Source organism: Lentinus tigrinus (genome assembly GCF_003813185.1).
Source record: "Lentinus tigrinus ALCF2SS1-7 unplaced genomic scaffold L226scaffold_11, whole genome shotgun sequence".
Taxonomy (NCBI): Eukaryota; Fungi; Basidiomycota; class Agaricomycetes; order Polyporales; family Polyporaceae; genus Lentinus; species Lentinus tigrinus.
The window spans coordinates 345,275-372,730 of NW_027137920.1; the positions used below are offsets into that span (position 1 = coordinate 345,275).

At 57.0% G+C, this 27,456-nt stretch overlaps 11 protein-coding genes across 11 annotated transcripts; 4 read left to right on the forward strand and 7 right to left on the reverse strand.

Moving 5' to 3' along the window:
- Positions 1-770: 770 nt before the first annotated feature.
- Positions 771-6,101, reverse strand: L226DRAFT_612797 (uncharacterized protein). Its single transcript, XM_067686430.1, has 8 exons — positions 5,719-6,101; positions 5,580-5,655; positions 2,902-5,525; positions 2,492-2,848; positions 2,079-2,441; positions 1,824-2,024; positions 1,547-1,770; positions 771-1,490 (listed from the first exon to the last, which is right to left on the reverse strand). Exons 1-8 carry the CDS (start codon positions 6,001-6,003, stop codon positions 1,160-1,162), a joined length of 4,461 nt encoding a protein of 1,486 aa, XP_067535718.1. The 5' UTR covers positions 6,004-6,101; the 3' UTR covers positions 771-1,159.
- Positions 6,102-6,388: 287 nt separating this feature from the next.
- Positions 6,389-7,411, reverse strand: L226DRAFT_570810 (uncharacterized protein; the record flags this gene model as incomplete). Its single annotated transcript, XM_067684474.1, has 8 exons — positions 6,389-6,554; positions 6,613-6,738; positions 6,792-6,869; positions 6,922-6,992; positions 7,049-7,071; positions 7,127-7,186; positions 7,246-7,265; positions 7,326-7,411. 8 exons carry the CDS (start codon positions 7,409-7,411, stop codon positions 6,389-6,391), a joined length of 630 nt encoding a protein of 209 aa, XP_067535719.1.
- A 344-nt stretch (positions 7,412-7,755) lies between these two features.
- Positions 7,756-10,706, reverse strand: L226DRAFT_462399 (PRMT5-domain-containing protein; the record flags this gene model as incomplete). Its single annotated transcript, XM_067675720.1, has 11 exons — positions 7,756-8,127; positions 8,182-8,381; positions 8,438-8,683; positions 8,737-8,915; positions 8,976-9,098; positions 9,155-9,276; positions 9,326-9,511; positions 9,567-9,733; positions 9,797-10,148; positions 10,273-10,358; positions 10,415-10,706. The coding sequence occupies 11 exons, from the start codon at positions 10,704-10,706 to the stop codon at positions 7,756-7,758; spliced, it is 2,325 nt and encodes a 774-aa protein (XP_067535720.1).
- A 203-nt stretch (positions 10,707-10,909) lies between these two features.
- On the reverse strand, positions 10,910-11,992 carry L226DRAFT_534724 (ankyrin). Its single transcript, XM_067680738.1, has 6 exons — positions 11,904-11,992; positions 11,827-11,845; positions 11,730-11,772; positions 11,621-11,676; positions 11,446-11,573; positions 10,910-11,394 (listed from the first exon to the last, which is right to left on the reverse strand). Exons 1-6 carry the CDS (start codon positions 11,979-11,981, stop codon positions 11,035-11,037), a joined length of 684 nt encoding a protein of 227 aa, XP_067535721.1. The 5' UTR covers positions 11,982-11,992; the 3' UTR covers positions 10,910-11,034.
- Positions 11,993-13,657: 1,665 nt separating this feature from the next.
- L226DRAFT_545538 (uncharacterized protein) lies at positions 13,658-16,142 on the forward strand (the record flags this gene model as incomplete). Its single annotated transcript, XM_067682354.1, has 5 exons — positions 13,658-13,739; positions 13,838-14,030; positions 14,093-14,640; positions 14,696-15,395; positions 15,461-16,142. 5 exons carry the CDS (start codon positions 13,658-13,660, stop codon positions 16,140-16,142), a joined length of 2,205 nt encoding a protein of 734 aa, XP_067535722.1.
- A 1,025-nt stretch (positions 16,143-17,167) lies between these two features.
- L226DRAFT_507826 (L domain-like protein) lies at positions 17,168-19,419 on the forward strand. Its single transcript, XM_067678146.1, has 9 exons — positions 17,168-17,343; positions 17,402-17,537; positions 17,598-17,818; positions 17,884-18,055; positions 18,109-18,183; positions 18,365-18,511; positions 18,570-18,656; positions 18,711-18,880; positions 18,930-19,419. The coding sequence occupies exons 1-9, from the start codon at positions 17,246-17,248 to the stop codon at positions 18,946-18,948; spliced, it is 1,125 nt and encodes a 374-aa protein (XP_067535723.1). The 5' UTR covers positions 17,168-17,245; the 3' UTR covers positions 18,949-19,419.
- A 230-nt stretch (positions 19,420-19,649) lies between these two features.
- On the forward strand, positions 19,650-21,524 carry L226DRAFT_486174 (uncharacterized protein). The gene is made up of 5 exons (XM_067677150.1): positions 19,650-19,872; positions 19,924-20,121; positions 20,236-20,435; positions 20,492-20,505; positions 20,556-21,524. Exons 1-5 carry the CDS (start codon positions 19,720-19,722, stop codon positions 21,149-21,151), a joined length of 1,161 nt encoding a protein of 386 aa, XP_067535724.1. The 5' UTR covers positions 19,650-19,719; the 3' UTR covers positions 21,152-21,524.
- L226DRAFT_507830 (Metallo-hydrolase/oxidoreductase) lies at positions 21,191-22,232 on the reverse strand (the record flags this gene model as incomplete). Its single annotated transcript, XM_067678147.1, has 2 exons — positions 21,191-21,804; positions 21,869-22,232. The coding sequence occupies 2 exons, from the start codon at positions 22,230-22,232 to the stop codon at positions 21,191-21,193; spliced, it is 978 nt and encodes a 325-aa protein (XP_067535725.1).
- A 144-nt stretch (positions 22,233-22,376) lies between these two features.
- On the reverse strand, positions 22,377-22,818 carry L226DRAFT_612804 (uncharacterized protein). The gene is made up of 2 exons (XM_067686431.1): positions 22,676-22,818; positions 22,377-22,609 (listed from the first exon to the last, which is right to left on the reverse strand). The coding sequence occupies exons 1-2, from the start codon at positions 22,800-22,802 to the stop codon at positions 22,431-22,433; spliced, it is 306 nt and encodes a 101-aa protein (XP_067535726.1). The 5' UTR covers positions 22,803-22,818; the 3' UTR covers positions 22,377-22,430.
- On the reverse strand, positions 22,808-25,241 carry L226DRAFT_534730 (uncharacterized protein). Its single transcript, XM_067680739.1, has 6 exons — positions 25,126-25,241; positions 25,051-25,062; positions 24,944-24,994; positions 24,832-24,891; positions 24,151-24,776; positions 22,808-24,096 (listed from the first exon to the last, which is right to left on the reverse strand). Exons 1-6 carry the CDS (start codon positions 25,168-25,170, stop codon positions 23,115-23,117), a joined length of 1,776 nt encoding a protein of 591 aa, XP_067535727.1. The 5' UTR covers positions 25,171-25,241; the 3' UTR covers positions 22,808-23,114.
- Positions 25,242-25,402: 161 nt separating this feature from the next.
- Positions 25,403-27,029, forward strand: L226DRAFT_552787 (thiamine pyrophosphokinase; the record flags this gene model as incomplete). Its single annotated transcript, XM_067682887.1, has 5 exons — positions 25,403-25,632; positions 25,702-25,873; positions 25,924-26,067; positions 26,664-26,775; positions 26,836-27,029. 5 exons carry the CDS (start codon positions 25,403-25,405, stop codon positions 27,027-27,029), a joined length of 852 nt encoding a protein of 283 aa, XP_067535728.1.
- Positions 27,030-27,456: the final 427 nt, after the last annotated feature.

Sequence of the window (27,456 nt, forward strand, 5' to 3'; positions counted from 1 at the left end):
GGTGTTTCTGCGATGGAGCTGATGTTTGCTGTGGTGCATATGGCCATGTCGTACGCATTTTATATCGTTTCAAGAGATCCGACTATGAAAGTCCTGGACCGCGGAGCCTTTGATGGACGACGCACATGTCCAACTTCCCTAGGTCGGCCGACGGTCCAGGTGCCAATAGTATTCTGCGTCGGCCAGGGTAACCGAACGGCAAGGCGGCGATGGTCTCGTATCCCCGTCGTTCTCACTTCTGAGATGGCGGGAATCAGGCCGCGTGCTCATCCTGTGGTAACCGTACAACCGATTGGACGAGGAGGACATATGCGTCTCTGATTTTGACTTTCTGTGCGGTTACGGTCGCGCAACAATATCAGAGCGTATTAGGTTAGTTCGTGAACCAGTTTCGTTGTTTGCCACCAAGTCGAGCGTACCAACCTGAGAAGAAGTCATGGAAGGAACAACGTCCGACGGAAGCGAATTGGCTCGAACTCTCACCTGCAGGCTGTGTTCTGATGTTGCACTAGAACACCCGACCTTCATCGGCGTGCTGGTCGGGACCAAACGAGCCTGCCATATGACGGGCGGGAAGCGGAGATATTGCATCAGTACGGGTAAGCGATGACCAGGAGGAGATGCAAACGGAGTCCGGAACAGGCCCAAGGTCGGTCTGCGTGAACACTGCCGTGGGCCTGGTCGCGAAGCTGTTCACGCCCGGAGCTCCGCATAAAAATAAATTCAAACTCCGAAAGAACGGATAAGTATCGCCGTCGGCAATTGCCCGGCAGGAACGGCCGCACGGATCCAGGACGGATCTAAGTACGTTGGATTAACCAGCACATCCGTTGCGCTACAGTACTGTCGACGACTGTATCACCAGTCACACTCTGCAGCCTCTATTGGGTCATAGATTGGGGCACACACACCAAAAAGGCTCTCACATTGGTGCTCCCTGCAAGATGGAGATGGAAAGGGAGACGAAACGAGCGGAAACGGGACTATGCATTGGTGAGGTATGGACGTAATCACAACAAGTGAAACTAACCAAAATGATTGTGAGCGGGGATTATAGCGAGGGGCTGTAAGTATGTAGGTATGCATATGGGCAATGAAGATAGGGTCATAAATTCGTTACAGTCGTGAAAAGTAATTGCGACGCTTGCAGGACCCCGATTTACATGATAACGCACCACCTCTGCCTCTTCTTGTCGTCCACGTTGCCGTCGATGGGGGTATTCAGCGGCGCCTCGAGCGTCGGAGATGCACCGGAGTCGCTACTGGGGCTCTTCGAGAACTCGCCGGTTGCATGGTCCAACGACGTACGACCCTCTTCGTGAAGCTTGGTCGTACTAGAGAACCATCCTCCAGGGAAGAAGCGAGAGGACGTGGTAGACTCATGACGAGTACGGGACGTGGTCGGAGAGACCTCGCCAGGGACTGGAGAAGTCTCATTGATCTGGATCTGCTCATTCTCGTCGACGACAGCGAGACGTCCGAGACTAGGCCTAATGGTGCATGCCGTCAGTCACAGAGTAGTATGCGATCGGAAACAAAAACTTACTTCGCAGAGACCTTCTTGGGCTCTTCGCTGCTCGGGAAGTCGTGCGAGTTGAGACCATTGCCATTGGTCTCTGGAGCCTCCAGAGCAGCCTCCTCGACCTTCTCGGCGTTGGCAGACGCTTCCTCCTCGGCGCCGACGTCAGACCCAGGTCCTTGATGTGTGACTGAGTACGAAGGAGTCCAGGGACGGGAAGGTGGCTCAAGGGCAGGCTCTGCACTGACAACCTGGATGGAGCAGGTCAACATTTGATGAGTATGGAGAAGACGATGTAACAAACCTCTGGAGCTGCGGACTCTTCAACAACAATCGACGGCTTCTCCTCGACGGGTGGCGGAAGTTGCTCAATATCCTCCAGCTCCTTTGCAGCATGAGCAGGACTGGCAAGCGGGCTGTTGCCTTGTTGCGTGACCGAGTATGATGGCGTCCAGGGGGATTTCGGTCGCTCATCCGCGACAGGGGCGGTCGGTGGCGTCTTGGGCTACGCGACATAGTTCAGCGACATGAAATCACATGAGACAACGGCAATAGTCACCTCATCAGCTTCCGCTGCCGAGACGATGACAGGAGTCACTTCCGTCGGGATCTCTTCAGCAACAGCCTCTTCGGCGGACTCCTCGGCGGTCGCAGCGGGAAGCTCAGCTGCAGGCTCTTCAACGGCAGGGGCTGCCTCGACGGCGGCGGCAGGAGCAGGCGACTCCTCCGCAGGGGCGGTGACTTCGATAACAGGAGCAGGCGACTCTTCGGAAGGGACTCCAGCTACAACAACAGGAGCAGGGAGCGTTTCGATCTCTGCAACGTCGGCATCCGTCGTTTCCTGAGGCGAATGGAGAGGACTGGAGCCCTGCGAACTAACTGAGTAGGAAGGAACCCAAGGCGCCTTAGTTTCCTCAGTCGGCTAGTGATATCATGTGAGCGCGAGCAGAGATGGTCAACAGGCGAACGCACCTCAGGAGCATTGACTTCTTCAGTCACAATGGTAGGGACCTCAACAACAGGCGCCTCCTCAGTCGCCTCGACGTGGGCCTCTTCAACAGCTTCTTCCCCAGGGACAGATGCCTCTTCGACGGCGTCCGCAGGGACGGCTTCAGCTACAGGGGCAGACTCCTCGGCCGTCTCAGTAACTACAACGATCTCGGATTCCACTGGCGCCGATGTCTCCTCTGGGAGCGCGACCGCCTCCACGTTGGGCGAGTGGAGAGGGCTGGCACCCTGCAAGCTCACGGAATAGGACGGAACCCATGAAGGCGACTTGGGACGCTCGGCCTCAGCAGAAACAGCAGGCTCAGTGGTCTCCTCGGATGCCTGTTGATACATCAGTGAAATGCGAACACGTCGCTTCAAGTATGCCAACTCACCTCAGCAGTGACTTCAACCTGAGGGGTAGGCATGGCCTCGTCCTGCGCGACAGGAGGGAGCTGCTCGAGCTGCTCAATCTCCTTATCTTCTTCAACGGCATCGGCACCAGGTCCTTGGGTGGTGACGCTGTACGACGGAGTCCACGGCGACTTGGGGCGCTCCTGGGCAGACGGCGACGGAGAAGGGCTGCGAGAGACAGCAGCAGGTTCGGCGGCTTCCGTCTGCTCGGGCTCGTCCTTGACAGTGTCGATCGAGACGACGGGAACGTCGACCTCAGCTGGAGCCTTGGCCTCAGCCTCAGCCTCCTCCGCAGAGGTGACATCCTCAACGGGAACAGCCTCAGTAGCTGCAGCCTCCTCGGTGGCAGGGGCCGGAGCAGCGATCTCTGCCACGGCAGGTCCTTCCTCAACGGCGACCGTGTTCTCCTCAACGATAGCTTCGGCTTCAGCACCCTCGACTACGCCAGTAGCCTCCTCGACAAGCGGGGCCTCAAATTCGACAGCAGGAACCTCGGCAGGAGCCTCCTCAACTGTAGTAGCTTCGACGACGACAGGAACCTCTTCAGCGACGGGAGCCTCTTCGACGACAGGAGCCTCTTCGACGGCAGGAGCTTCTTCGACGGCAGGAACCTCTTCAGCGACGGAAACCTCTTCAGCGACGGGAGCCTCTTCAGCGACGGGAGCCTCTTCGACGGCGGGAGCCTCCTCTGCGACCGGAGCCTCATCGGCAGCCACAGGCTCGTCAATAGCAGGGACCTCGTCCACAGGTGCAGTTTCCTCAGCAAGCGCGACGGCCTCTTCGACAGCCGCCGGCGTCTCGTCCACAGGGGCTGGAACATTCTCCTCCGCGACAGCCTCTTCCTTCTCAGCGGGTTCCACAGAGGTAGCCTCCTCTTCAATAAGCGCAGGTTTCTCGGCAGGCACAACCTCCTCAATCTGGGGCTCCTCAGTAGCAGCCGGAGCCTCGAGCTCGGCGTCAGCGGGGACTGCAGGCTCTGCGGAGGCAGCGGGCTCAGGCTCCGTCTCAGATACTGCAGTAACCTCTTCGGGGACAGATTCGGGAGCGGCGGGCACCTCCTCAGCAGCGGCGACTGCAGGCTCTTCAGTAGCAGCGGGCGCTTCAGAAGCGACGGATTCTTCAGCAGCAGCGGGCTCCTCGACGGTGGCGGACTCCTCAGTAGCGACAGGCTCCTCAGAGACGACGGGCTCAGCGACGTCTTCGACTACCGCAACCTCCGCTTCCTTGATGGCTTCGGCTGCAGGGGCCTCAGGAGCCTCTTCCGGAGCAGGGAGGCTCTCGGCTACCTCCTCGATGTCAGGCACAACTTCAGTCTCCGGCTCTTCCTCCTTGACTTCGACGACGGATTCCTCGGGCGTAGGCTCGGGCTCGGCAGCAGCCGCGACGGGCTCAGGCTCTGGTGCCGGCTCCTCAGCAGTCGCAGGGGCATCGGCCTCGGGTGCCTCCACAGCGGGCTCGGGCTTAACGTGGGCAGACTCGGCCACGGCCTCCTCCTGAGGCTCGGCAGCATCGATGGTTGCCTCCGCAGCATCTTCAACGGTTGCAGGAGACTCTTCCTCGGCCTCCACAGCGATAGGCTCCTGGACAGCAGACGCCTCAAGTTCAGCAACGGGCTCCTCGGTCGGAGCGGCAGGCGCCTCCTCAGCCTCTGCAACGGGCTCAGGCTCCGCCTCTTGAGCGGCAGTCTCTGCAATTGCCTCGATGACAGGCGTTTCCGTGGCGTCTTCCACCACTTGAGGCTCCGCCTTTGTCTCTTCAACCGGAACAGGAGCTTCTTCCACGACTTGAGGCTCCGCCTTTGTCTCTTCAACAGGAACAGGTACTTCTTCTGCCGCAACGGCTTCCTCGACGGCAGCGGGAGCGTCTTCTACTGGCGCTGGCGCCTCATCGCTGGGAAGAACCACCACCTCGACCACTTCGGAGATATCTTCAGTGGGAGCCGATGCTACTTCGGTTGGCTCGGGGGTTTCTTCCACAGGAGCAATCGCCTCAGCCGCAGGTGCTTCCTCGACCGGAGCCGGAGCCTCTTCCGCCGCAACAGGTGCTTCTTCCGTCGGTTCCTCCGCAGATGGCGCAGCCTCAGCAGGAACAGGCTCAGATGTGGGCTCGGCAGCGGGGGTCTCTTCAGCTGCTGCAGGCTCCTCGGGGACGGCGGGTGCCTGTTCTGTGACGACCGGGTCTTTCTCAACCACAGCCGTCTCTTTGTCAGCGACCTCTCCCACATCCGCGGGAGGCTCGTCCGCATCCGGAGCAGTCTCCTCGGAAACAGCAGGAGCATCTTCCACGAGGGCAGGCGTCTCCTCAGCAGCAGGTGCCGCCTCGGCCTCGGTCACAGCGACGGCCTCTCCAACGGGGGTATCGGCTTCCTCTGCATCCGTCGCGGATACTTCAGGAACTTCTTCTGCAGACTCGGGGGTTGCGCTTGCTGCTTGTGTGGGTTCAGAGGCAAGACTCGCCTCATTGGTGGCTTCAACGACAGGAACCGCCACATCGACGAGGACAGGCTCGACAGGCTCGGTTGCGGGGGTATCTTCTTGAGGAGCAGTATCAACAACAAAGCTGGATGGCTCCTCCGGAGCTGCAACGTCAGCCGGGGCCTCGTCCGCTTGAAAGAAGTTAGTTGGCAGCACGCAAGCACGCTTTGTACATCGCAACGTACCAATCGCAATCCCGGTGGTTTCAACAGGCACGGTGGCCTCCAAGGTTTCCTCTGCCGTGCTCACGGCATTGTCCTCCTGTTTTGCATGGGATGAAGACATCGTTTCGGATGTTGGGGGAACAAAGACAACACCGCGTACCTCTGTGGCCGAGGCAACCGCCTCAGTGCCGCTCGCCTCAATCGCGTCATCCACGTCGGGAGAAGACGCGTCCGGTGCCACGTCCTTCTCTACTTGGTCGTCCACGGCACTGCCATTAGTGACCTCGCTCTCCACGGGAGGGACAATATCTTGTGTCGCTAATTCCTTGTCGCTGACCGCATCGACGGGCTTTGTGGGAGCCGTATCAACAACGTCAGAGGCCGGAACCGAGGTATCATGAAGAAGGTGAGCTGCCTGTGCTGGCTCCTCGACAGCAACAGACATCGTCGTAGTGGGAGTAGAGTGTGGTGGGAGGAGAGATAAGCAGTTAGAGTGGCTGTACTGGTTAGTGTATAGCAGGAGATGGCGGACGTGCTCACGCGCCCCTGCTAGAGAGAACCAACAGAATTCGGCCAAGGCGACAAAGCGCTCTTTTCATCTTCTCGCCAATCTAGATCCCCGGTCTTTCCCACCGACGCGCTCATCACGTGACCGTATCCTATTCTCTCCGCATCCCGCGCGCGGACACAGAGCTAGCACCGGTCACCGGTGGAAGGGCGGTTGTATACGAGCCACGTCGGTATGCTACTACATGTTGTGTACTATCAGGTGTGAGGTTAGGTTGTGGTATTCCGATTCCGTTCTCTCATATCAGTAAGGGTTCGACATCTCATCCCAGGAACGCAGCACCAATCAGGCCGAGGACTCCAGCAAGACCTACGGCGCCAGCGGAGGCGCGTGCAGAAGCTGCGTTGGTGCTACTAGTGCTGGATGCCGTGGCAGAGCTGGTGGCGGCGTGGATCCCCACGGAATTAGAGGACGTGGTTGTGGTGCCGCTGCGATGATGACATGCCGCTCAGCGACACAGCAACAGAATGGTGAACGTGGTCTTACCGCGACATTCCAGATGCAGATGGGGTGGTAGCCGTGTTCGTAGAAGCAGCCGAAGACATCATGCTCGAGGCAGAAGTGGTCGTAGCAGTGGACGACATCGTCTCGGAATTCGTCTGATTGAGACAGCTGAGGCGAAGATTGTGGGCGAATGCTAGCCAACGGAGAGCTATGTTACTCACCTGCTGTCCGGCCCACTCTGAACCTTCTGTATGTCTGAATACGCTTGCTTGCCAGTGCTGTCCTTGAGCGAGGTCGAGCTGTAGATATCCTGGTTAGTACCCGCAAGTATGCTGCCGATATGCATCTCACAAGGTGCTTCCGGAAGGCATGTCGACCGTCCAAGTCATGCTGTTGCCGTTTTGAACCGGGAACTGCTTCATCTGCATGGCATAATGTCAGTCCCAGATCGGACAGCTATAGCTATAGTCCGACATACAGCTGGCGCGCTAGGCTGCCCCGCTACGCGAAAGATGAGCAACGGGAAGTATCCCATCATGGAGAGAAGGGGACATACCAGGGATGAGGGAAAGATAGTAAGGTGGCGCTCCTCCCTGCCAACTGAACTGTACCGGTTCTAACAGGGACACCCAAATCATCAGCTAGACGAGGTAGGAAACTGACGATGACACGAACCACACTCGACGGGGCTCGACCTGATTGACGCATACAGTTAGAGGTACACCGACATAAGAATTGAGCGCCAAACGACTTACAAGGTGTTAATCATCAGGTCCCCGGTCTGGGCGAAGACGACCTGGGAGAGGGCGGCAAGGATTGACGCGGCGGTGAAGAACAACATGTTGTTTCGCGAACGAAGGTAGGGCGGTGTGCGCAGATGATAACAACGAGCGTATGAGCGTAAGGAGAGTGGGGATCTGAGGGTGCGGAAAGGAAGAGGACCGGCGTCGACCAGGGGTTCTTGAACAGGAGTATGTGAAGGGTTTCCGAAGACGACGCGGAGAACGAATGTTTGACAGTCTCGCCTAATTTGGAGACGACATTGCCTATTATGAAGGACGTACCACGTAGCACTCGAGCACTCGACAACCCGGAGACGCTATGCAAGCTGGCGTACAATGTTGACAACAAAGGAGGTTCCGGCAATTATGGATACATGAGATACAGCACCTGGTGGCCCCGAGACTACAATCCGATCCAGCTACTCCGCCCTCCAGGATTATGCAATGCCGTCTGGCTGATCTTGACCAGGCTCACACCTTCTCTCTGCCGATCTCCCATCATCGACATTGACCCAGGAACCTCCAGGGTGAGATGGGGAACGTCAAGCAGAGGGCTAGTTACGATCGTCGGCGTCGAAGCGACCGGGCTAAGGAAGCTGCTGTCTGGCGATGGGCTCATTGGCGAGAGGGCGTCACGCCAGATAGGCGACGACACAGACGATGTTGGGACAGGTAGAAAGGCCTCCGCGTACCATTCGTACCACACCTTGCGCGCATCTGTCAGTCGCCAGACCGATACGGTGAGTTCTGCATCTGCGGGAAGGTAGAGGGGGTCCTGTGTTTCGGCATGTCAGCACCTCCATAAGCAAGAGGTAGAAGTTAGATGTACCTTGAGCGGGAAGAAGAGAGGGAACCAACTCAGCATATCCTTGGAGATCAGGGCCATACGTTCTGGGTGTATGCTGATGCCAACATTCCCGTAGAGTACCGCCTCGAAGTATCCACCAAAACCGTGCAGGACACCAGCATGTGGGATATGGAATGTCAGCTTTGCAGCCCTGACGTTGTGGCTGTTGGTGAGCGGAAGGCCTGACATTGAATGGTCCATGTCAGAGAGCGCATGACTGAGGGATACAGACACACACCTTGCTCGGTGAGCACCGCGTCTTTCCTAGGATGCTCGAACTCCCAGCACTCTTGGACTCGCGGACCACACGTCCCACTTATACCAGCCCCATTGTCGCTCAGGATGTTGATCGCATGGAGCATAACAACGTAAGGGGTCTCAGACGACTTCGAGTCCTTGCTAGGTCTGGTCTCGTTGTACAGCCTTGAAGATGACAGCGGTGCGATGTACGCCGTGTACGAGGCCGGTATTGAGATCCCCTCAGCTGAGACATTGTGAGCGACACGTTCTCTGATCACGAACTAAGAAAGTCCTCACGCTTCAGGAACCTCATCGCGCCGTCCAAGCACTCTGGACTGAGTTCGTTGTCACCGAACGACCCAAGCAGCTCGCTGATGAGGATGTCGACCTGCTCCGGCACCTCCAGAGCACGCATGTCGCCATACAGGAGCTTGACCTTCTCGTCACCCCATTCTGTCTTGTGGCGCTCCTGCAGACTACGTACTGCCTAGATCAGTGACATTCGGGCCCAGAAAAAATGACTGTAGATAGCCTACGTGACGTATGCGTTGGGGTTCTTCTCGACGGCGTATATGAACGCGTCGGCCTTGGCGCGCTCGACGGCCTTGAGTGCTCGGGCGACGAGTGGTCCTCGGCCAGCTCCGGCTACACATAGCGTGCTGCGAATCCCTACCCGTGAGCGCTTTGTCTTACGGTGTGACACGAGCTGACGCACACTCGTCCAGGTTGAGTACGATCCTTTAGCGCGAGGTAGATTGCTTCCTCGTAGTTGCGGTACTTCACCGGGTCCTGTTCGAACGTCTGATACGTGATGCTTTGCAGGTTGTCCATAAGCGGCTGCCAGCAGTGTCAGCATCTACGAAATCGAGCCGACGCATAGGCGTACCTGCAACGGCGCCTGCAGGTAGTCTTGGTACCCCTGAGCAAAGTTCTCTACCGTGCCGGCGGTATTGGCAGCCTTGATCGATGGGCTCGTCTTTTCCAGGTGTTTGACGTATTGGATATACGCCAGTTCGCCTCCTCGAGGGTGCTTCTTCGCCTTTGTTCCGGAGAGGATCACGTTCGGTTGGAGCTACACACGCGTGTCAAATTAGGTGCACTGGCAAGGTCGCCGGCATGAAACTGACCTTCATGATATCCCGGATAAACGACTGCGTGCCCTTGGGCAGGACAGGGTACCCCTTCGCGTTGGCGATGAAGGTCGACGCAGGCAGCCAGAGGTTTCGGACCGGCTCGGCCTGCCACTGGTCGAGCACAGTCGAGGACAGCGGCAGCGGAGGAGTTAGATCGAGCGCTGTTACGTTGCACGCCCGTCAATTGGCGGCCTTCCAGTCAGAGACATGTTCACACCACTCACTCAGCGTCAGCCTCGGGTGATACCCGCAGATCGTCCTGATCGTGTCCCACATTTCCCAAGTTGTCATGTTCGACTCCGGCGGAGAACCGTTCGTCTCCACAGACGCAGGCGAGAACCGACTAGCAGGCTCCACAGGAGAGGGCACTGGAGATGGGGACCGCGAGGGCACCTGCATGACCGTGACGGCGTCGTATATGGGCACTCGGATCGAGAGCTCCATGAACGAAATCGAGTTCAAACAGGCGTTGACGGCTCGCGCATACGACCCAACTTGCGTGCGGTTGCTGGGGGGAGGGAGGATCACGCATTGCGTGTTAAGGTAGGACGCGTAGGCGAGCTCTTGCTGGAGAGCCTGGGGGATGCGGCGACGGATATGAGTGTGAGGGCCACGTCATAGCCAAAAGACCGCGGAGAAAACCTAGCTCTCCAGAACGCCGCAGGGGTGTGTCTATATGGCAAAGAGAGTGCTAACTCACGATCTCGGCATCATGACGGACCCAATCATCCGCCGCGTCGAGCTCTAACCAGTCTGATATTAACGGGATGATATACTCCGCTTCATCTAGGGGTTTTGGCCATCCGTTAGCCTGCAGATATGAAAGGCGGTGGGGGACTCACCAAGGCGAGAGATGGTCACCTCGTCGCGGAAGAAAGCAGGCTTCGACCTCCAGGCCTCAGCCCGCTGCTCAATCTCCGCAAGCTTGTCTTGGGGCTCATTCGGGTTCAGGATGCAAAGCTCTCTCCAGCGTGCTTTCCATTTGTTGTTTGTGAGGGGAACGCAGATTGTTTCATACACCGCAGTGCGCGCGTCGGTTGTCGCGCGAAGCACGGGCGTGTCGTCTCCTAAGTCATCGCGTTGCGAGAGTTGACCAAGATCGTGGAGGGTATAGTGGCTACAAAAGACAGGCATATGAAGACCAAAGCTATAGCATGGACCTGAGTAAGAATATACAAGAGATCAGTGAACAATATTACCCGCGTCGTTCAACGCCAAAAAGCGGATTCGCGTTTAGCATCTTATCACCGCAGATTGGCGCTCGCTTCGATCGAGGCTGCACGATCAGATCGAGGAAGACTTCGCGGTCGAGAGACTTGCGGCGTACTCAGTACAATGCTGCTAAAACGTTTCGATCACGCGCCGACAACAAAGGAACTACAAGAGTCGGATAGATATACTCGTACACAGTACTGAATGTGCGTTGCTGACGACGCCTGCACCTAAACAAATTGACTGCTTCTCAACCGCCCTCCGTTCGCGGCCTCTTTGCATCGTCACCGTTGCGCTGCTGAGGCGTATCTTGGACAGACTGTTCGCTCATCCCATAACCGGTTACGACACCCTCGATGACTGCCCTGCTGACTATCTGGCGCAACTCGTCTTCTGAAGCTTCTCTCCCCTCGGCCTCCGCGCGTTGCATGATCGCTTGTACAGATTGGAGCAGCGACGAGGTCAAATTCTCGGATGCGACGTTCTGGGCGTGTTGTGAAGGTTGTTCAGGAGTAGTCGTGACAGGATTTGTTGCGACTGCTGGTGCTTCAACGCTCCTCAGATATGCGGCCACTTCAGGGAACTCTTCGTCTTCCAAGTGTTGCGCGGGCTGATAGAGTTGTGAGCGGCAGAACAATCAATCTAGGTCAAAGATGCTCACGGAAACTCCCTCGGCATTGTGTCGATTGACCACTGCTCCATGCTCGACAAGAAACTGTGCAGTCTGGATGTTCTCGACGACATACAGTGGTGTGTCACCGTCCTCATCCGTGACGTTGACGTCGCCGCCTGTGGAGTGTTCAGTATTGAGGAGGTCAAGATTTGACAACACTCACCGTGAGATATCAAATACTCAAGGATATCTAGGTGTCCGTAGGATGCAGCTGCGTGCCTGAAGCCCAAGTCAGCCTGCGAAAAGCCTGCGGCGGCGGTCGTGATACTCACATGGGTGTGTACGTGTTTGGGTCAGGCACATTGGGCGATATCGCTGTTGAGACGAGGTTTATTCTCATGCCCACCGAGGTCGGTCAACCTTACAGACAGTGTACTTCAATCAGTTCCTGTGGGGTGAGAATCTCAGCGCAACGAAGCGCCGTAAGACGATCTCTTTCGTCTTACCCGCACACGTTCGATGTCTCCATCTCCAGTTGCTACCCATATGTTCTTTTCATGCTGTACGACCGTAGGGACCGGCATGGTGGTGGACGTCCGAAGGAAAGCGGCAGATGTGGATTCGAGCGCCCACGAAAACGACCGGAGCCCCACGTGGGATTCCAATTCTGGATATGTACCTACCACCATTGGCCGCCGCGCGCGGAGGTGTGTTTCGTGCCTGGGTAAACCACATACATACATATGAGAGGCACCGTTAAAACTCTGAGTCTACGTACAAGTACAGACCAAGAAGTAAGTACATGGCGACGATGTCGAGAAACACGTCTCTGATGAGCTCTTCCAGGATTATTACCTGGCTGTTCCAGAGCCTCGGACGAGACCTTGTCGGAGCGTTGAGTATTCCGACCACCACTAGGTCTGCGTTTCCCGAAAGTGGCGTGGGTAATGGATCCGCACCCGTGAGCTTAGCTTGGCGCGAATAAAATGTCAATCAACCTGCCTAGCCTGCTGGTGCAGGAGGCTGGCTGGCGAACCGGTTGCAAGGATGAAACTGACTACTAGATGGCGGCGGTGCAATGACTCTCCTTGATTGCAGCCCAAGCCTCCGCTTACTCACGTCAAAGTACAGTGATTGGGTGGGGCACCCCGTCCTGGCCACCACAAGCGCCTGCGGACATGAGACCGTACCAAATACAGGAATGGAAGAATGATTAGCTCACATGCGGGTGTTCTGAGCATCACGCACGTCTTACGCTCAGCTCGGTTGCGACTGACAGCCTGACAGAGCGAGATGCATTTTCCAAGCCACTGTGGAGGACTTTGTCGCTCAGATTTGTTCGCCGACATGCTCATGATTGAATCTCGAGAAGCGGATCTGCGATCGGATGGTGGATCTTCGGAGGCGCGGGCAAGCGCCGTTCCGTCCGGGGACAGCGCGCGTCCGGCATTCCAGCAGCTCGTGTGTTTTCCTGGTCTGTGCTGCGAGCTCTGCAGGCGACTGCGGCTGCAGACGTGGGCCGGCCTGGGCTGCGGAGAAAGGAGAGAGGGCAGAGGGGCGCAGCGGAGTCGGGGCTCGGGAGGCGGACACCCAGTGTATGCATGTTCTGGATCTGCGCAATTGAGATCAAATTGGGGGAGGGCAGGCTAACCATATATGTACATGTCCGGGTCGTGGTGATGGCGGCGGCGGGGCGTCGGGGGGCGTGCGTGCGCTGGTGTCGCTGGTGGGCACGGCGGGAGACGGCGGGGACGAGGGCGGGGGCAGCGGGGACGCAGAGGGCGGGGCGAGATAGGCTTTGGTGATCGAGCGTGCCGAGCGATATGCGACTTTGACAGAGCGAGCGCCTGGATGGTGGGGAACCTTGTCCAACGCTGCAGCGGCAGGTGGCGGAACCCGCGCGGGCGCCCCTGTGTCGCACCTCCTGTTCAGAGTGGGCACCCGGCCGTCCTTTCCTCGCCATCCGCTCCTTAACCACGATCCATCAGGATCGCCTCCCGCTCGTCTCGTTCGCCCGCCCTACCTTACGCCTCGTCCTAACCACCACGCCCCGTATCTTATACGCCACCTAGTCGTACCTTATCCTCAAGCCATGAGTTTTCTGGCCTCCCATCAACGAGGCTACGACTCTCTTTCCCACCCCGACCTTTCCCAGCAGCCTCCGATCCACCCTGCACACCCCTCGCGCCATCCCATGCACCCCCTGTCTTCCTACGACAACCTCCCGCTCCCTCCCTTCGCCTCCGTCTCCGCGTCCTCAATGGCGTCCACCCCGGCCATCTCGTCCTACCTCTCTGATCGTTCGCAAATCGGTCTGCCCAAGTTGGGCCAGACACGGTGCTGTGAGTCGTTCCCCATATGCCCCAGCGATCGTTCATCGATCGAACTTATCCCCGAGCTTTGTTCCGTCCCCATGCTTACCCCTTTCGCGATCACACAGACTGGTCGCTCCTCACCCCGGAGTTAAACTTCCTTTACCTCGATCCTGTCCTCGCCAGCCATCTGGGCGAGCAGGCCGACCTCCTCGTGGGCAAGTCTCTCCTAGCTTATGTCCATCCGGAAGAGCAAGACTCGGCGAAGCAGGATCTCGGAGCGGTGCTGGATAGTCGGACATTGCATGGAAGTGTCACTCGGTGAGTTGCCCCTTTGTCGGAGCATCCATTTCCTTTGTCGAGTGCTGAGCGCCGACGTGCAGCGTGCGTTATTCCCGGCTTTCGCGGGTACGCCGACTGCTTGGCTACATCGGACCTGCGCCGGAATGGATGGACGCAGACAAGATTGCGCTGGACGCCAACTATATGGCAGTCGACATCGTCATCAACTACGCCGCTGATGGTCTGGTGCTATGCTTCATGCATGCAGTTGTCGACCTTACCCCACGCGACAATGACGAGCACAACAAGACCGGCTGGACTAATTGGTGCGGAACTCCGGCCATGGCCTTGGAGCAAGCACAGCTCCTTTACAGCCGGCTGCAGAGCACGTTGTCCCAGCCCCCTACCGTCTCGCGCGTGTTTCAGATTCTCCTGAACCAGCCTAACAGGCCACTTTGCTTGAGTTGGCCGAACGAGCGTCCCGGCGAACCTTCCGCGAAGGACTTCGCGCGGCTCGCGGAGGAGGTTCAAATTAGCAGCTCTGGTACTGACGCGAAGACAAGCTGTACGAGAAGGTACAAGGCATGCCAAACAGTGGCGTTCGGGATGGGCGACAAGCGGGAAGTGGAGAGCATATTTATTCCTCATGGTACGTGCTCGCTTGCCTTCCTCATGGTAAAGTCGCTTTACCTCCACCGCCCCAGGCGCTATTATATTCGCATGTCACAAAATCGGTTCATATCCTCGCAACGGTGTCCTCAGCGGTAATGGTATGCCGCAACTGGGCTACCATTCGAACGGTTACGCTCCTCAGGGAAACGCCCAGTACTATGACCCTCATCCTCAAAACCTCCCTCACAACCCTCACATTCAGTCGCTTCACTCCTACAACAACTACAGTCCTCAGCCACAACCTGCCATGTCGTCTTCGTACCCTCCCAACCCTTGGGTGAACATGGACGCACCGACGCCTAGCCAGTATGCTCAATGGGCCCCTAGCTCTCTGCCCAACGGTACTCCAGTCAGCAGCATGCGTTCGTCGTCCTATACGCCTCAGGCGAATGGTCCTCAGCAGCACTGGTCCCAACCGCCGCCGTCATACCTGGATACGGGTTCTCCTGTTTCCCCGGTCGGTCCATCAGCCCCTAGCCCGAGCATACCGTATCCTTCGTCCGCATCTGCGTCGGCTGCTCCGGAGCACGAGGATCCGTCACCACCCTCGCCTACTAACGACTTGGTACCTGCACCGAGATCCGGACGACGGAGCAACAGGGAGCAATACAGCAACGGGGGTCGTACTGCCGGCAATCCGCCCGTGGGCGTGACGAAGTGCGCGAGTTGTAAGGTGACTCATAGCCCAGAATGGAGGAAGGGTCCAAGCGGCAAGAAGGATCTGTGCAACGCGTAAGTTCTGTCCGGCTTTCATCTTGTATGCTTGCGGATTCGATCATTATTACTTTCACGTATAGGTGTGGCTTGCGTTTTGCGAGGTCGCGCGCGAAAAAGGAAGGCAGCAGCCAGCGCCGCCGGAAGGACCGCGCGATGAGCACGTTGTCCGTCAAACCTGAACCGTCCCCATCCGCGTCTCCCGTCAGCGCCTCATATCCCACCATGCGGCGAGGCAGCTACTTCGAAGAGGGCTCTTTCCTATCCACGTCCTCGGCAGGATCTGGGTCTGGGAACGACAGCTTCTCACATGGTGCCGGCTTCGAAGCCATGACGCCCTCTCCTTCCCCGCCGTCAGGAGGCATGCACTATGTCTCAGGTCAGTCGGTCCACTACAACCCACACATGTCAGGCCAGGGCCGTCCAGGCTTTGGCGCACACCCCAACGATTACTACTCCCTGCCGCCTGCCCCTCAATCAGGCAGTCTTGCGCAGTCAGGCGTGCAGCACGTGTCGGCCAACGGACATCCTCTTCCTTCGCGTCTCGATCCGATCGTTCCCTTCCCCAACCGGCTGCCGCATTTGGAATCGCCGTCGTCGCCAGTGGCAAACTCACCGCTCAGTGCGAGCTTGTCCGCGGCGTCGTACGAACGCGAGAAGCGTCACGAGCGCGAACCAGACCACCTCATGATGGGAGCACCGCTCGAGCAGTCGTACCGCATGGGCAAGCCGGCAGCTTACATGGCGCGTGACAGCCCATTCTGACCTGCGGGCTCCCTCTCTCCGCCTCCAGCTTCACACCTTCCTTCGCCCGCTGTCTCTGAACCGCTTCGAAACTTGCAATCTCCGCACTTTCCACGCTCATCCGCGAAATTGGTGTCATTTGATGGATTGGGACATTCCGATGTACGCATTACGCCCCCGGACGAATGTCCCGTGTAATATGGCTGCCCTTTCCCTTGCCCACGGAGGGTCGGCCACTTTGCATTACTTCTTTACCTTTGACGGTATTTATCTCCTGTATTTCAATCACGCTGTTCCGCTATCCACTGTCACGCTAAATCATGACCGCAAATGTTGTGTCGCAGACCAGTCCAATTTTCCGGAACCGTACAACCCGCTACTAGTGCATGACTGTTTTGTATTGTATTAATCCTCGCAAATGGTAGATGTTGCCACATTCCTCGTGCACGTATATACGTGCGTGCGTGCGTGCGTGCGTGTGCTCGGGAGCAAACCCTGCTCCCTGCGCGCCAACCGCGGTGTGCGCTCCCGCCTCGACGCCCGACGGCGCTGTAGGGGCTTGTTGGTCCAGTATAGCTTTACGGCATCGCTGTCGCTCCACCACCCGCGCTCGCAGCGGATCGTACATAGACATAGCTTGTCAGAGCTGACAGTGACAGGAAGCGACGAACGTCTGCCCATGTATAGTCCACCTTGTCGGCTGCAGTGCGTACCTCAGTTGCCTATGAATTGTTGCCGAGCATCCGAGAGATGCAAGCAGCGGATGGGATCGGACCCTGGCCCTGGGACTGGTCCACGATCGATATCGTGCCGCGGTCAGCAAGCAAAAAGAGCAGAGGTGATGCCTGACCTGCGGCTGAGTGAGAGTTCGCCTGACAGCGTGTGGGACGACCGCATGCGCGCCGTGCGGTTACACGGCGGCGGCGAGCCGTGGGCGCGAGCAATGTAGACGCGTCGCGACGCGTCTAGTGACTTCTATCACGTGCTTCGCGCGCTGGTGGCGTTCCAGCGGGCGCTTCGCAGCACAGGGACATCACTCGACTCATCCCAGACGTTGTCCAGGACATCCACCTGCGTACTGCGTCCTAGCTGTGCCGATCGTTACTTCACTTGCTGGCTAGATCATGTCTGAAACCTCTGCTGTGCCAGACACGACTTCACCGTCCGCGAACGCCACCAATGGCGCCGTAGATGCGGCTGCGGCAGCGCCGGGACAAGCACGGTCGGTGGACCTGTATCATGCGTCAGCCGTAAGTTCTTACATCATGGGGTCAATGTAGCGAGAGGAACGCACGGGTGGAGGTTGTGCAAGCACCCGCTCAAGGCGACTCGAGTGGCGAGGAAGAGGAGGAGGAGGACGCACAGGAGGACATCGAGGATTCTCAGATACTAGAAGACCTCCCGGATGAGACCGAGGTACGTTGTCTCCTTGCTATTCTCCCCTTTGAATGCACATGCAAGCGAGTATCCGCACAGGATATTGACTTGAACCACTCGCGACTGAACTCCGCGAGCGTTGACAAGCTCGGACTTCCTCGATTCCGCGAGCATCTGAAACGGCTCTGCCTCCGCCAAAACCTCATCTCCCACATAGACCCTGCAGTCTTTACTCCCCTCACGGAACTAGAAGACTTAGACCTGTATGACAACAAGATCAAGCACGTCGGTACCGCATTCAACAGCCTTGCGAAGCTAACGTGAGGAACAGCCCTGTCCGGTGCAAGTTGCCTGCATTGCCATACTCACCCTAGACCACGTCTAGTTCACTAGATCTGTCATACAACCTCTTCAAGCATATTCCGGAAGAGCTCGAGTTACACCTTTCCTCCTTGAAGACCATCTACTTTGTGCAGAATAAGATCTCGCACATCCGGAATCTCAGCGGTCTCGCAGCTACTCTCCGCAGTATTGAGCTCGGTGGCAACCGCATCCGAGTAAGTCTCGAATAAACTCATCCAGTCGTCGGTTGGTAGCTGACTCGCCTCAGAAAATTGAGGGATTAGAGGCACTTGTCAACCTTGAGGAGCTGTGGCTCGGGAAGAATAAGATCACGAGACTGGAGGTAAGTTGGGTGCATGCTGGAGTCCTCGAATACGTCTAGGATATGGGTGGCCCAAATTGCACCTGCTGCGATGGCTGCAGCGGAGCTCTTCATGGGCACCCGACTCTCAGTCGAACGAGGTCCACACAGCCGCGTGGCCGTTCACCATCTTGCGACATGTACTCATCAATCTTCCGAACAGAATCTGAGTACTCTCAAAAAGCTCCGTATACTCTCGATACAGTCAAACCGTATCACCAAGATTGAAGGGTTGGAGGAGCTTGAGAACCTCGAAGAGCTGCTTCTCAGTCACAACGGTATACCACGGATAGAAGGTCTGGAGAAGAACGTGAGTCAAGCAAGGCTGAACCCTGTGCATGATCGAGTCATTCATCGCTTTGGTCCAGCTCAAGCTCCGGATGCTTGATCTTGGGAACAACTTCATCGAGAGGCTGGAGAACGTTTCTCATCTCACGCAACTGGAGGAACTATGGGTACGTTCTTATTGACCTGAACTGCGACTTTGTGTCACTCAAAGTATGCCATAGATCAACGATAACAAGATCACGACTCTTCAGGACGTCGAGCAGCAGCTCAAACATATCCAGACCCTAGAAACGATATACCTTGAGCGCAATCCTGTGCAGGCTACGGAAGGCTCTGCGTACCGGCGGAAATTGATTCTCATGTTGCCGCAATTGCAGCAATTAGACGCGACGTACGTACATACACGCCGTTACCTTGCTGTTCGCTAACTCTCGCCTCAGGTATGTGAAACAAGTGTAGTCTCCTCGGCATGACGTTGCGGCACATACTCCGTCAGCGAAGAGGATACCTGTCCACTCCACTGCGAAACCCTCCCCGGCCTTCCCCAGTCCGTTCCTCCCACTGCCCTGCCGTCTGCTGCCGTTCATTCTACTATACATACACACACTGCCACCAGTCTTGTACATCAGATCTCCCAGGACGATCGAGCTTGCCCACCCGGATCGTGCTCGAGCAAATCTCACCCACAATGATGGCACCGCGCGATCGTTCCACGATTCACGGATTGCGCTGCTGATGGGCCCCTGCATGGGCTCCGGGGCAAAGTTGCTTTCTTCTGTCTGCTCTATGACGGTTGCGTGTTCCCACCAGCGGGCGGGCGACCCGGGGTGCACGATATGCTGGATGGAGGAAGAGTTCCCGACACCGGATCTTTCCCTTAGTCTAATCTTACTCGTCTTTGCCCTGATGACAAGGTGTCTTCGAGTCAGCATCGGCATGGATGTTCTGTTGCTGTATGCTCAGTGCAGAGCACGAGGAGTTTCCTGAGTCCTTCGCGAGTACAAACAATAAGTTGGACCTCGATGAAAGTAAGATGAGTAGTGGATAGGGTAATAAGGAATGTTTACTAGTAAGTGGTAAGCGATAAGTCGGAAACGTAAGCGGTAAGTAACTTCAGTAAGTAGTCTACTTGTCCGCAAGGCGGGCGCGCTTAAGGTGATCTCATCACCTCCGCCGAGTACGCTGATCTTGCGACTGCTAGTTGCCTGCTTCATCATTACCCGCACAATCATGTCAACGAAGAAAGAGGCTGCATCTTTTGGCGTCAGCTCCCGCACGCAGCTTGAACTCAAAGGATTACTTGCCGAACAGCAACAGGAGGTTGCTCGGAACAAGGCGGCAGGTCAAACTCGGCTCATAGGGGGCGTAAAGAGACCTGACAAGGTGTGTATGCGATCCATGCAAAGTTCTGGATGTTTCTCAATCGTATAACAGAAGATACCAAAGTGGATGAAGCCTAACCCCGGGGTTCACGGGCGGGCGGCGCGGGACACCGAGTTGGAAGAGATCCCGAGGGCCTCACTGGACGATAGTCTTGCGATCCTGGAGCAGAAGGCTGTGAGGTATAACGAGACGATGAGTGGCAAGGGTCTTGGGTTGGATGACAATCAGATTGCCAATTCCTTGGTCGATGTAAGTCTAACCCTTGTTCAATCTTTTCCTGGAAGTCCGAGACGAAGTTGTCAAGCGGGCTCGGATTGTTATCGATATCTGACGTTGACATACCCTCTCTTCTTGTGTGCTCAGTTTGAGCAGAAGAGGGAAACCTACCACTCTGACAGCGACGACGTCGACGAATCCTTATTTGTGCCTGTCCGCCCACAGGACGACGACGATCCCATCATGGAGTACGAAGATGAGTATGGCCGAACGCGCACGGCTCGTCGCTCTGAGATACCTCGCGAGTATCTGCACCAACAGGAAGAAGAGCGCGAAGAAGACTTTGAGTATGTACTGAGCATACACTGTTATCAGCGCTGTTCTAACACCTTGCACTACTCAGTCCTCTCAGAATCGGTGAGTACATCGGCCGAATCGTGTCTCATCGACACTCAAGTCTCTTCCAGTGAATCCTGTGAATTATTTCCCTACGCACATCCCCACGGAGGAACGAAAGCAAGAGGTCGAAGAACGATTTGCCGAAGAGAACAATCCAATCGAGACGCACTTCGACTCTACTCGTGAGGTCCGCGATTTTGGTGCTGCGCACTACAAGTTTTCCAAGAACGAGGAAATCCGCAAGGCGCAAATGAAGTCGCTTGCCGAGATAAACCAGGAAACTCAGCAGGGCCGGGCGCTGCACAACGCGCCGGATGTTCCCGCGGGTAGTGTTGTGGGCATGCAGGGAGAGCCGGAGTCGGCGAAGAGCCGGGCGGTGGAGAAACGTAAGAGGCTGTTGGAGGAGAGAAACAAGCAGTTGGAAGCGAAGCGGAAGAAGCGTAAGGCTCAGGAGGAACCCACAGTGCCACAGGACGCTCCAGTCGCAGGCCCCTCGAACGCGTCTCCACCTCCTGCGACGCCAGCAAACAACGACCCCTTTGCTGCGTTGGAAGCTCAGGCTAAGAATAAGTCCACTCAGACTCTGAAACAGGAAGCGAACGCCGCGGACGACTTCTTGGCCAAGCTCGAGCAAGAGGTGCTGCCCAAACAACGCGCACACTAGTGCACCCCACGTGAGTCGTGATCCACTCAGTTCAGATGTCTACTCAATATGCAATGCCTTCCTGGCCTCCTCGACGAGCCGCTCCGGACAAACCAAGCTGTACCTTCCTCCCTCCTGCACGTATTCCACGTGCTCCTCGCCTCGTTTCGTCAGTCTGCTCTTCACCTTCTCCCTGCCCCCTAGAACGTCCATCATGAACGCCTTCGTGGTCTGTAACACTTCCAGTGCAGGGCCGTTAGCTGTTTTGTGTCCGCAATTGATCTTCGCTTCCTCTGGCCGCTTGGATGATCGTACCAATCGCGTCAAGGCTTCGACCGTATCAAGCCACTGCATGATGCTGCCCTCGTTCGGGAAGATGATGTGCGCCCACTCGTAGAGCGTGTCGCCGACGTAGAGCATCGCTTCTTCCTCGTCCCATAGCGCAAGTTCGTCCGGGGTATGGCCTGGGGTATGTAGGAGCTTCACGCCCATGCGCACCCCGTCTTTCGAGAGAATGTCGTCCCCGTGCGCTCGGAGCGACGGTGTGTAGGAAGGCGTGCGGATGTGCAGGTTTTCGCACAGTGAATGCTCCGGGAGCTTGGCCGGGGCAAGGAACGATGGGTCGTATCCCGATGCAAGCACAAGCGAGTCACACGCGAACTGCTCCACGCCGACTTATAGTTCCAGACGTTCAGTCAGTCTACTACATGGTTTCGAATAGGAGCGATCAGGACGTACGGATGTGGTCGTAGTGACAATGGGTGAGGACTACCACGTAGCGCATTGCGCCTCCCGGGTTCAGCGGCTCCGCCGCGTTATCCTCGACCGGAGCCCGCTCGATGAACTCCCGGAGGCTGGTGAGCTCAACATCAGGCTGCTTCGTCTTGCCTCCACATCCCGTGTCAAGTAGCAGAATGGTCTGCGCGGCGGACACGAGCTTGGCATAGATGAAGGGATGCTCGTCGTACACGTCGTCGACTTCGACGATGAGGAAGGTCGAGGGTGTGAGGCGCCGCGCAGTGAAAGCGGAACTTCCAGGACCAGATGTAGTAGGATACGCCTCTCGTTGATCTTCTCCAGATGGCAACGATAGCTTGCACATGGTCGCCGTACCTGCTTGTGGTCGATGCGATGTATCGATTGGGCAAGGTTGCGTGAGAGTGAGCTTGACCAGGAATCCCAGGCTCTTGAATGAGTGCAAGCCTTCTCAGTTCTTATCCGTGCGTCGAGAGTAGCTGAGGGAAAAGCATGTGCTGAACTGGCCCATCTTTATCATCGTATATCGTACATTGCATCAACGTCAACCACCGGAAACCGGACATATGACAGCGACCTCCTCCCCTCCGCGAAGAGTGACCGTCACCGGGTCTTCCACCATCTCCGCGTCAACTGCCCATGAGCTCTGCTCCAGTATAGACGCGAGCGATGTCTTTGGATGTCTTCCAGCTAGAAGACCTGCCAGCTCGGAGAGTTTCAAGCCTATAAAGACGTCGATGAGCGTGGCAGTTCGGAACGTAGTCAATCATTGCGATGCATTGTCCTTACTGGGTTCTAGTGCCCCTGCATCGCTGTTGTGAGACGGAAGTTCGACCTCCTCCACCGTCAGACCCGTCGCTGTAGAGGCTGCGGCGAAGTATAGTACGGTTATTGACGCTTTGCGCAGGACAGACATGGTGGTGGTCAGTAGCAAAGCCTCGATATCGAGTTTGCAGCGCGAATTCGAAGCAGTACCGTTCGGTCGCCTGCGGATACAGTGGGACAGAACGCTCCATTATACGGACGTCCTGAATATCCTTGCACAACGTCACAGTATAATCTCATAAGCAGTCGTATACAATTCATGAGCACCGTCCAAATCGTCCTTTGTGTGAATGCACAAGCAAGCCAGGCCAACCAACCAAACCCCATATAACGGGGCCTGAGATATCCTTCCTCCCTTCTCCGATCGTACACCCCCACGTCCCAAGAGAGGCAAGCCTACCGCTCATCCCTGATTCTTCCGCCAGCTCTGCAGACTCAACAGGCCCACAACCAGCAACGCCGTCCCCGCACCGACCAACCCGGGCAAGTACAGATACCAGGTCCTATCGTCATCGCTCGCGCCCATATCCGGCTCCTTGTGCACGCTCTCCACCATCGAACTCGACAACTCCGCATCCGCATCACTCCCATACCCGTACCCGTACCCATGCTCGCGCTTTCTCCGCCGACGCATAGGCGGCAGCGGCGGGTCCGACGGGCGCGCGACGTCGATCGTCGGCATCTCGAGGTGCGCCTGCTGCTGGGACTGGGACGCACGCGGCTGGCCCCGCCTGCGCTGCTGTCTGGCCTCCCTGTCCCTCTCGCCGCCCCGCTGGACCGGAGCAGGTGGCGAGCGCTGACGTCGGTGGACGGCCAGCTCGGTCCCGCTGCCCGCGCTGCTCTCTGCTGCGGAGAGACTGCCCTCGTCTTCGGTCTCTGTCTCGGCCGGGAGGAGGGGCACGTCGACCCCCGGGCTGAGCGCGCGGGCGCGCATGAAGAACCGAGCGGCGTGCTGCCGGTCTTTCCGCCATGCCTCTGCGCCGTCTGTGCTTGTGCCTGGGGGTTGAGGCGGAGGCGAACCGTACATCGCGAACGGGGAGCGAAGAGAAGAGAGTCCGGCATACGAGGACGCGAGAAGGGACGTTGCCGTCCCTTCGAGGTGGAGAAGCCCAGCTGCAAGGAAGAGCTGGGCGAGACCGTGGGTTCCACCCACACGGGATAGGTAGTATTCTGACGTGCCCAAGGGAGGGGGGGTGGCGGATATCGCCGTTGTCCGCAGAGCAGATGGTATAGCATGAGCAGGGGTAGGGGTCGAGGGTTCTACTAGACTGACGGATGGTGATGAAGGAATAGAAGATTCGTCAGGGACGATGGTATGGAGAGGGAGGTAGTGCGTTGCCAAACGAATAGCGGCCGATGGAATACGCGCTTGATGCCAAGCTCGGCTGGAGGGAGGAGGTTAGGTCAAATGAATGCTGCCACAATGTGAGAATGCATACATAAAGTATTCAAATGCATCTTCCTTGGCCTTGCGAATATCATACAAGTCGAGAGCGATCAGTACCAAGCTTGTCGGATCCATGTTGTACTGCAGTTCCACGACATTGTCCAGCAACCATGGGTAGACGCCTGCAGGCGGAGGTGAGACGCTCTCGGGCACAGGCCCGACTATGAGGGACGGCCAAATGATTGACTCTGCCTTCTCGAGGTGGATAGTCAGAAGCCTTCCAGAACCAGTATGCAAAGACTCCAGAGACGAGAAAGAAGAGGCCTGGGCGATGCCCTGCGGGAGCCTGGCAGGAGGAGAAACGGACAGTCGTGACCTTCCGCCGTGGCGTGAGTGTGACGAGATGCCCAGGTGCTCGTCTGCAGAAGACGAGATAGGCGAAGAGAGCGCAGGAGAAGAGATGACAGTGTCGTCTGGGTCTGAGCCCGATATTAGACCGGCCTCTAGGGATGCTGCGAAGCTACTGGAGATCTCGGGGTCGGACACGATGGCATAGGACGACTGGGTCGATGCTGTGGACGCAGTGGATGTTGTGCGTTCGCGCGCAGAGAGGCGGGATGGACGGGGCTCGAGCTGCCACACGGACGCAGAAGTGTCGACCTTGCCGTACAATTGACCCTAGCGATGGATCAGACCGGGTCGACGTAGCACTAGCAGGTTCCATGCGACCTACCTTTACTACGGATGGCTGCCCCCGCACACCCGCGACGAGATGGTTCTCTTCGATGATCACCTAGAGCGCTAGGTCGGGGTACTGGGTGTGGCTGAGTGAACACAAGACTCACTGAAACATCTTCCTCAACGGTCTCGTATGGCAGCAGCAAGAGGACGGTTGCCTACACGAGCCTCAGTAGGACGCACGACGATCTTGCAAGACACCAATCAAACTGACCTGGTCGTGGGACTGCGGGAGACAATAGACAGGATCGTTAGGCGTACGACTCGTACGATGAGCACGGGGACGGACCTGGTGCCAAGAGTACGATTGGTAGTGGTCGTGCAACCTATCCATGCCCTTCGTTGCCGTCCAGGAGGAGGAGGAGGTCGGTGGCGAAGTAGATGGTGGCAGGAGTAGAGAAGGACATTCGCTTGGACTGGGTGCCCCAACGGAAGACCCGCCGAGGAACACGAGTGCTGTCCGAGTATGTGGATGCACGTGCCCGCGCCTTCGGGTGGCGACAGGCGATCGAGGCGCGACGCGTGCAGATCGCGTCCCACGCAGCAGCCTCTCTCCCGCCGTCCTCATGTCCCGGGCCCCCTCTTCCGCCGCGTATTCCGTCACGCCTTGGGAGATATCCTTCCTCGACCCCCTCAGACAGTCCCGCAACGCCCTCATCATCCTCAACCAGCCTTTCTCCTTCCCCCTCCTCCACCGCGTCTGGCACTCCTCGACCTGGCACGCCTGCGCAGACGGCGGCGCGAACCGTCTCCACGACGTCCTCAAGGACCATGACGGCAAGGACCTGAGGCACCTGTAAGTCGTGCCGGCACCGTACGTAACGCAGCTCCTCATCACATCCGCAATCGCCCAACCTTCATGCAGTTATACACCCGACCTTATCAAGGGCGACCTCGACTCGCTCCGAGATGATGTCCGGACCTACTACTCTTCTCGCGGCGTTCGCATCGTGCATGACGATGACCAGGACTCCACGGACTTGATGAAGTGCATCGCTGCACTGGTGGAGGACGAGAAGGCAGAGCGACATGTCGAGGTGAGTGTCCTCGGGTGCTGTCCTCTCACCTCCGCTCAGGAAGCTTGCAGCAACACACAATTGTGATCCTTGGCGGGTTGTCCGGGCGACTCGATCAGACCGTACACACACTCTCCCTCCTCCACAAGCTTCGTCGGAGTCGGAAACGGATATTTGTTATCACGGACGACAACGTCGCATGGCTCTTAGACTCGGTAAGTACCCACCATTTCTCCTACGCACAGACAAGCGTGTGCGCTTGTCATCGAAATAAGCATACCAATCGTGCGACGCATATGGGTGGGTTCTGCCCGCTCTCGTGCGTCGCCGTTTCTAGGTTCTGAGACTTTGGATTAATCCCGAGGGATTTTTTTTGCATGGAATATGTTCTGGTAACGAAGTGCGCCCTCGTAAGCTCCTGTCCTTTGGTTCTATACTCTATGAGAGTCACGCCTCGCCTTCGCGTCGGCGGGTTGGCAGACTGATTAGATATGTTCGTACCGCTCGGTGCGGCATGGCTTTGTGAAGGTAGGGTTATGCGCACACATGCTGTAGAAGATTGGGTCTGCGGCAGTCTCTGCCACTGTCAACGGTGATCGAGCGTCCATTAGTCGAATGTGACGATTGTGCTATTGCGATTCATTCGTGTGCCATGTAGCTTCTGGCACGGCAAATCCACTGTCGTGCGGATACTAGCCTAGCTGAGGCGAAGCCCTCATGAGCCACGGTGCTTCTAGTGATAAACAGTTCGTTTTAGTTAGCTGTCGTAGCGAATTGCTTCCCGTACAAAGGCTTACCAGCGTTCCGTTAGGGAGAACACCGGATAAACATCGATCACACCGCATTTGGCCCAACATGCGGCCTCCTCCCAGTAGGCATCGACTCAACCATCCTCACCACCACCGGCCTGCGTTGGAACCTCAGTACGTTCTGTCGTCCCTTATTGGTCCGCGACCCTCGACTGATGTGCGCCCATTAACTAGCGGATCGTCAGTCCTCGTTTGACAGCATGGTGTCCACATCCAACCATCTCGTGCCAGACGAGCCAGTCGTCACCGTCAAGACGACAAGGCCGATATGGTGGACGATGGAGTTGAGGCCCATCGCCGCTCCTTCGAGACGCAGCATCGAGGCGCACGATGCGGCTTTTTGCCTTGGTCACGATAGCGCTAGCTGAATGCTCCGGCCCAAGAGCGACCGAATCTACCCTTCTCTGGCTTGGGGCGTTCCTTGGGCTGAGAAGCATACTGATCGCATGTCATTGGTCGGACAGGACATCTTAGGGCGAGTATTCTTTATTGCTCCAGTAGTCGGAATAAACACATAGAAACCCAACAACGCAAGCGCGATGCAAATATGTGTGCGGAATGTATGTGATGTGTACGTTGTACGTATATGTGAGTAGGTAGATGGCGAATATGCGTCACTATGAATGGAGGAGAAACGCAGAACATAATGCGATGGGGCTGTACGAACGTGAATGCAGAGATGCAATAAAGAGACGCGATAGATGATGAAATGCAAGAAAGCAGAAGGCATGTACAATTGCAATGGCCACTCCGGGGGAAACGCTGCCAGTTGGTATATACTAAAAACAACGTGCA

Bases quoted from the DNA above. Each gene is read 5' to 3' on its own strand.
- L226DRAFT_612797 (XM_067686430.1), bottom strand. From the start codon at position 6,003: ATGTCTGTTGCTGTCGAGGAGCCAGCACAGGCAGCTCACCTTCTTCAT. The intron at 2,849-2,901 runs GTGAGTTGGCAT...ATGTATCAACAG, and splicing joins AGGTTGAAGTCACTGCTGAG to GCATCCGAGGAGACCACTGA. The intron at 1,491-1,546 runs GTAAGTTTTTGT...ATGCACCATTAG, and splicing joins CCCAAGAAGGTCTCTGCGAA to GCCTAGTCTCGGACGTCTCG.
- L226DRAFT_534724 (XM_067680738.1), bottom strand. From the start codon at position 11,981: ATGCCGGTCCCTACGGTCGTACAGCATGAAAAGAACATATGGGTAGCA. The intron at 11,574-11,620 runs GTGAGTGTTGTC...AACACTCCACAG, and splicing joins TGAGTATTTGATATCTCACG to GCGGCGACGTCAACGTCACG. The intron at 11,395-11,445 runs GTGAGCATCTTT...CAACTCTATCAG, and splicing joins ACAATGCCGAGGGAGTTTCC to CCCGCGCAACACTTGGAAGA.
- L226DRAFT_507826 (XM_067678146.1), top strand. From the start codon at position 17,246: ATGTCTGAAACCTCTGCTGTGCCAGACACGACTTCACCGTCCGCGAAC. The intron at 18,056-18,108 runs GTAAGTCTCGAA...GACTCGCCTCAG, and splicing joins TCGGTGGCAACCGCATCCGA to AAAATTGAGGGATTAGAGGC. The intron at 18,657-18,710 runs GTACGTTCTTAT...AGTATGCCATAG, and splicing joins CGCAACTGGAGGAACTATGG to ATCAACGATAACAAGATCAC.
- L226DRAFT_486174 (XM_067677150.1), top strand. From the start codon at position 19,720: ATGTCAACGAAGAAAGAGGCTGCATCTTTTGGCGTCAGCTCCCGCACG. The intron at 19,873-19,923 runs GTGTGTATGCGA...ATCGTATAACAG, and splicing joins GCGTAAAGAGACCTGACAAG to AAGATACCAAAGTGGATGAA. The intron at 20,122-20,235 runs GTAAGTCTAACC...TTGTGTGCTCAG, and splicing joins TTGCCAATTCCTTGGTCGAT to TTTGAGCAGAAGAGGGAAAC.
- L226DRAFT_612804 (XM_067686431.1), bottom strand. From the start codon at position 22,802: ATGTCTGTCCTGCGCAAAGCGTCAATAACCGTACTATACTTCGCCGCA. The intron at 22,610-22,675 runs GTAAGGACAATG...ACGTCTTTATAG, and splicing joins TGCAGGGGCACTAGAACCCA to GCTTGAAACTCTCCGAGCTG.
- L226DRAFT_534730 (XM_067680739.1), bottom strand. From the start codon at position 25,170: ATGGATAGGTTGCACGACCACTACCAATCGTACTCTTGGCACCAG. The intron at 24,892-24,943 runs GTGAGTCTTGTG...CTAGCGCTCTAG, and splicing joins CCGTTGAGGAAGATGTTTCA to GTGATCATCGAAGAGAACCA. The intron at 24,097-24,150 runs GTATGCATTCTC...TCCTCCCTCCAG, and splicing joins GATGCATTTGAATACTTTAT to CCGAGCTTGGCATCAAGCGC.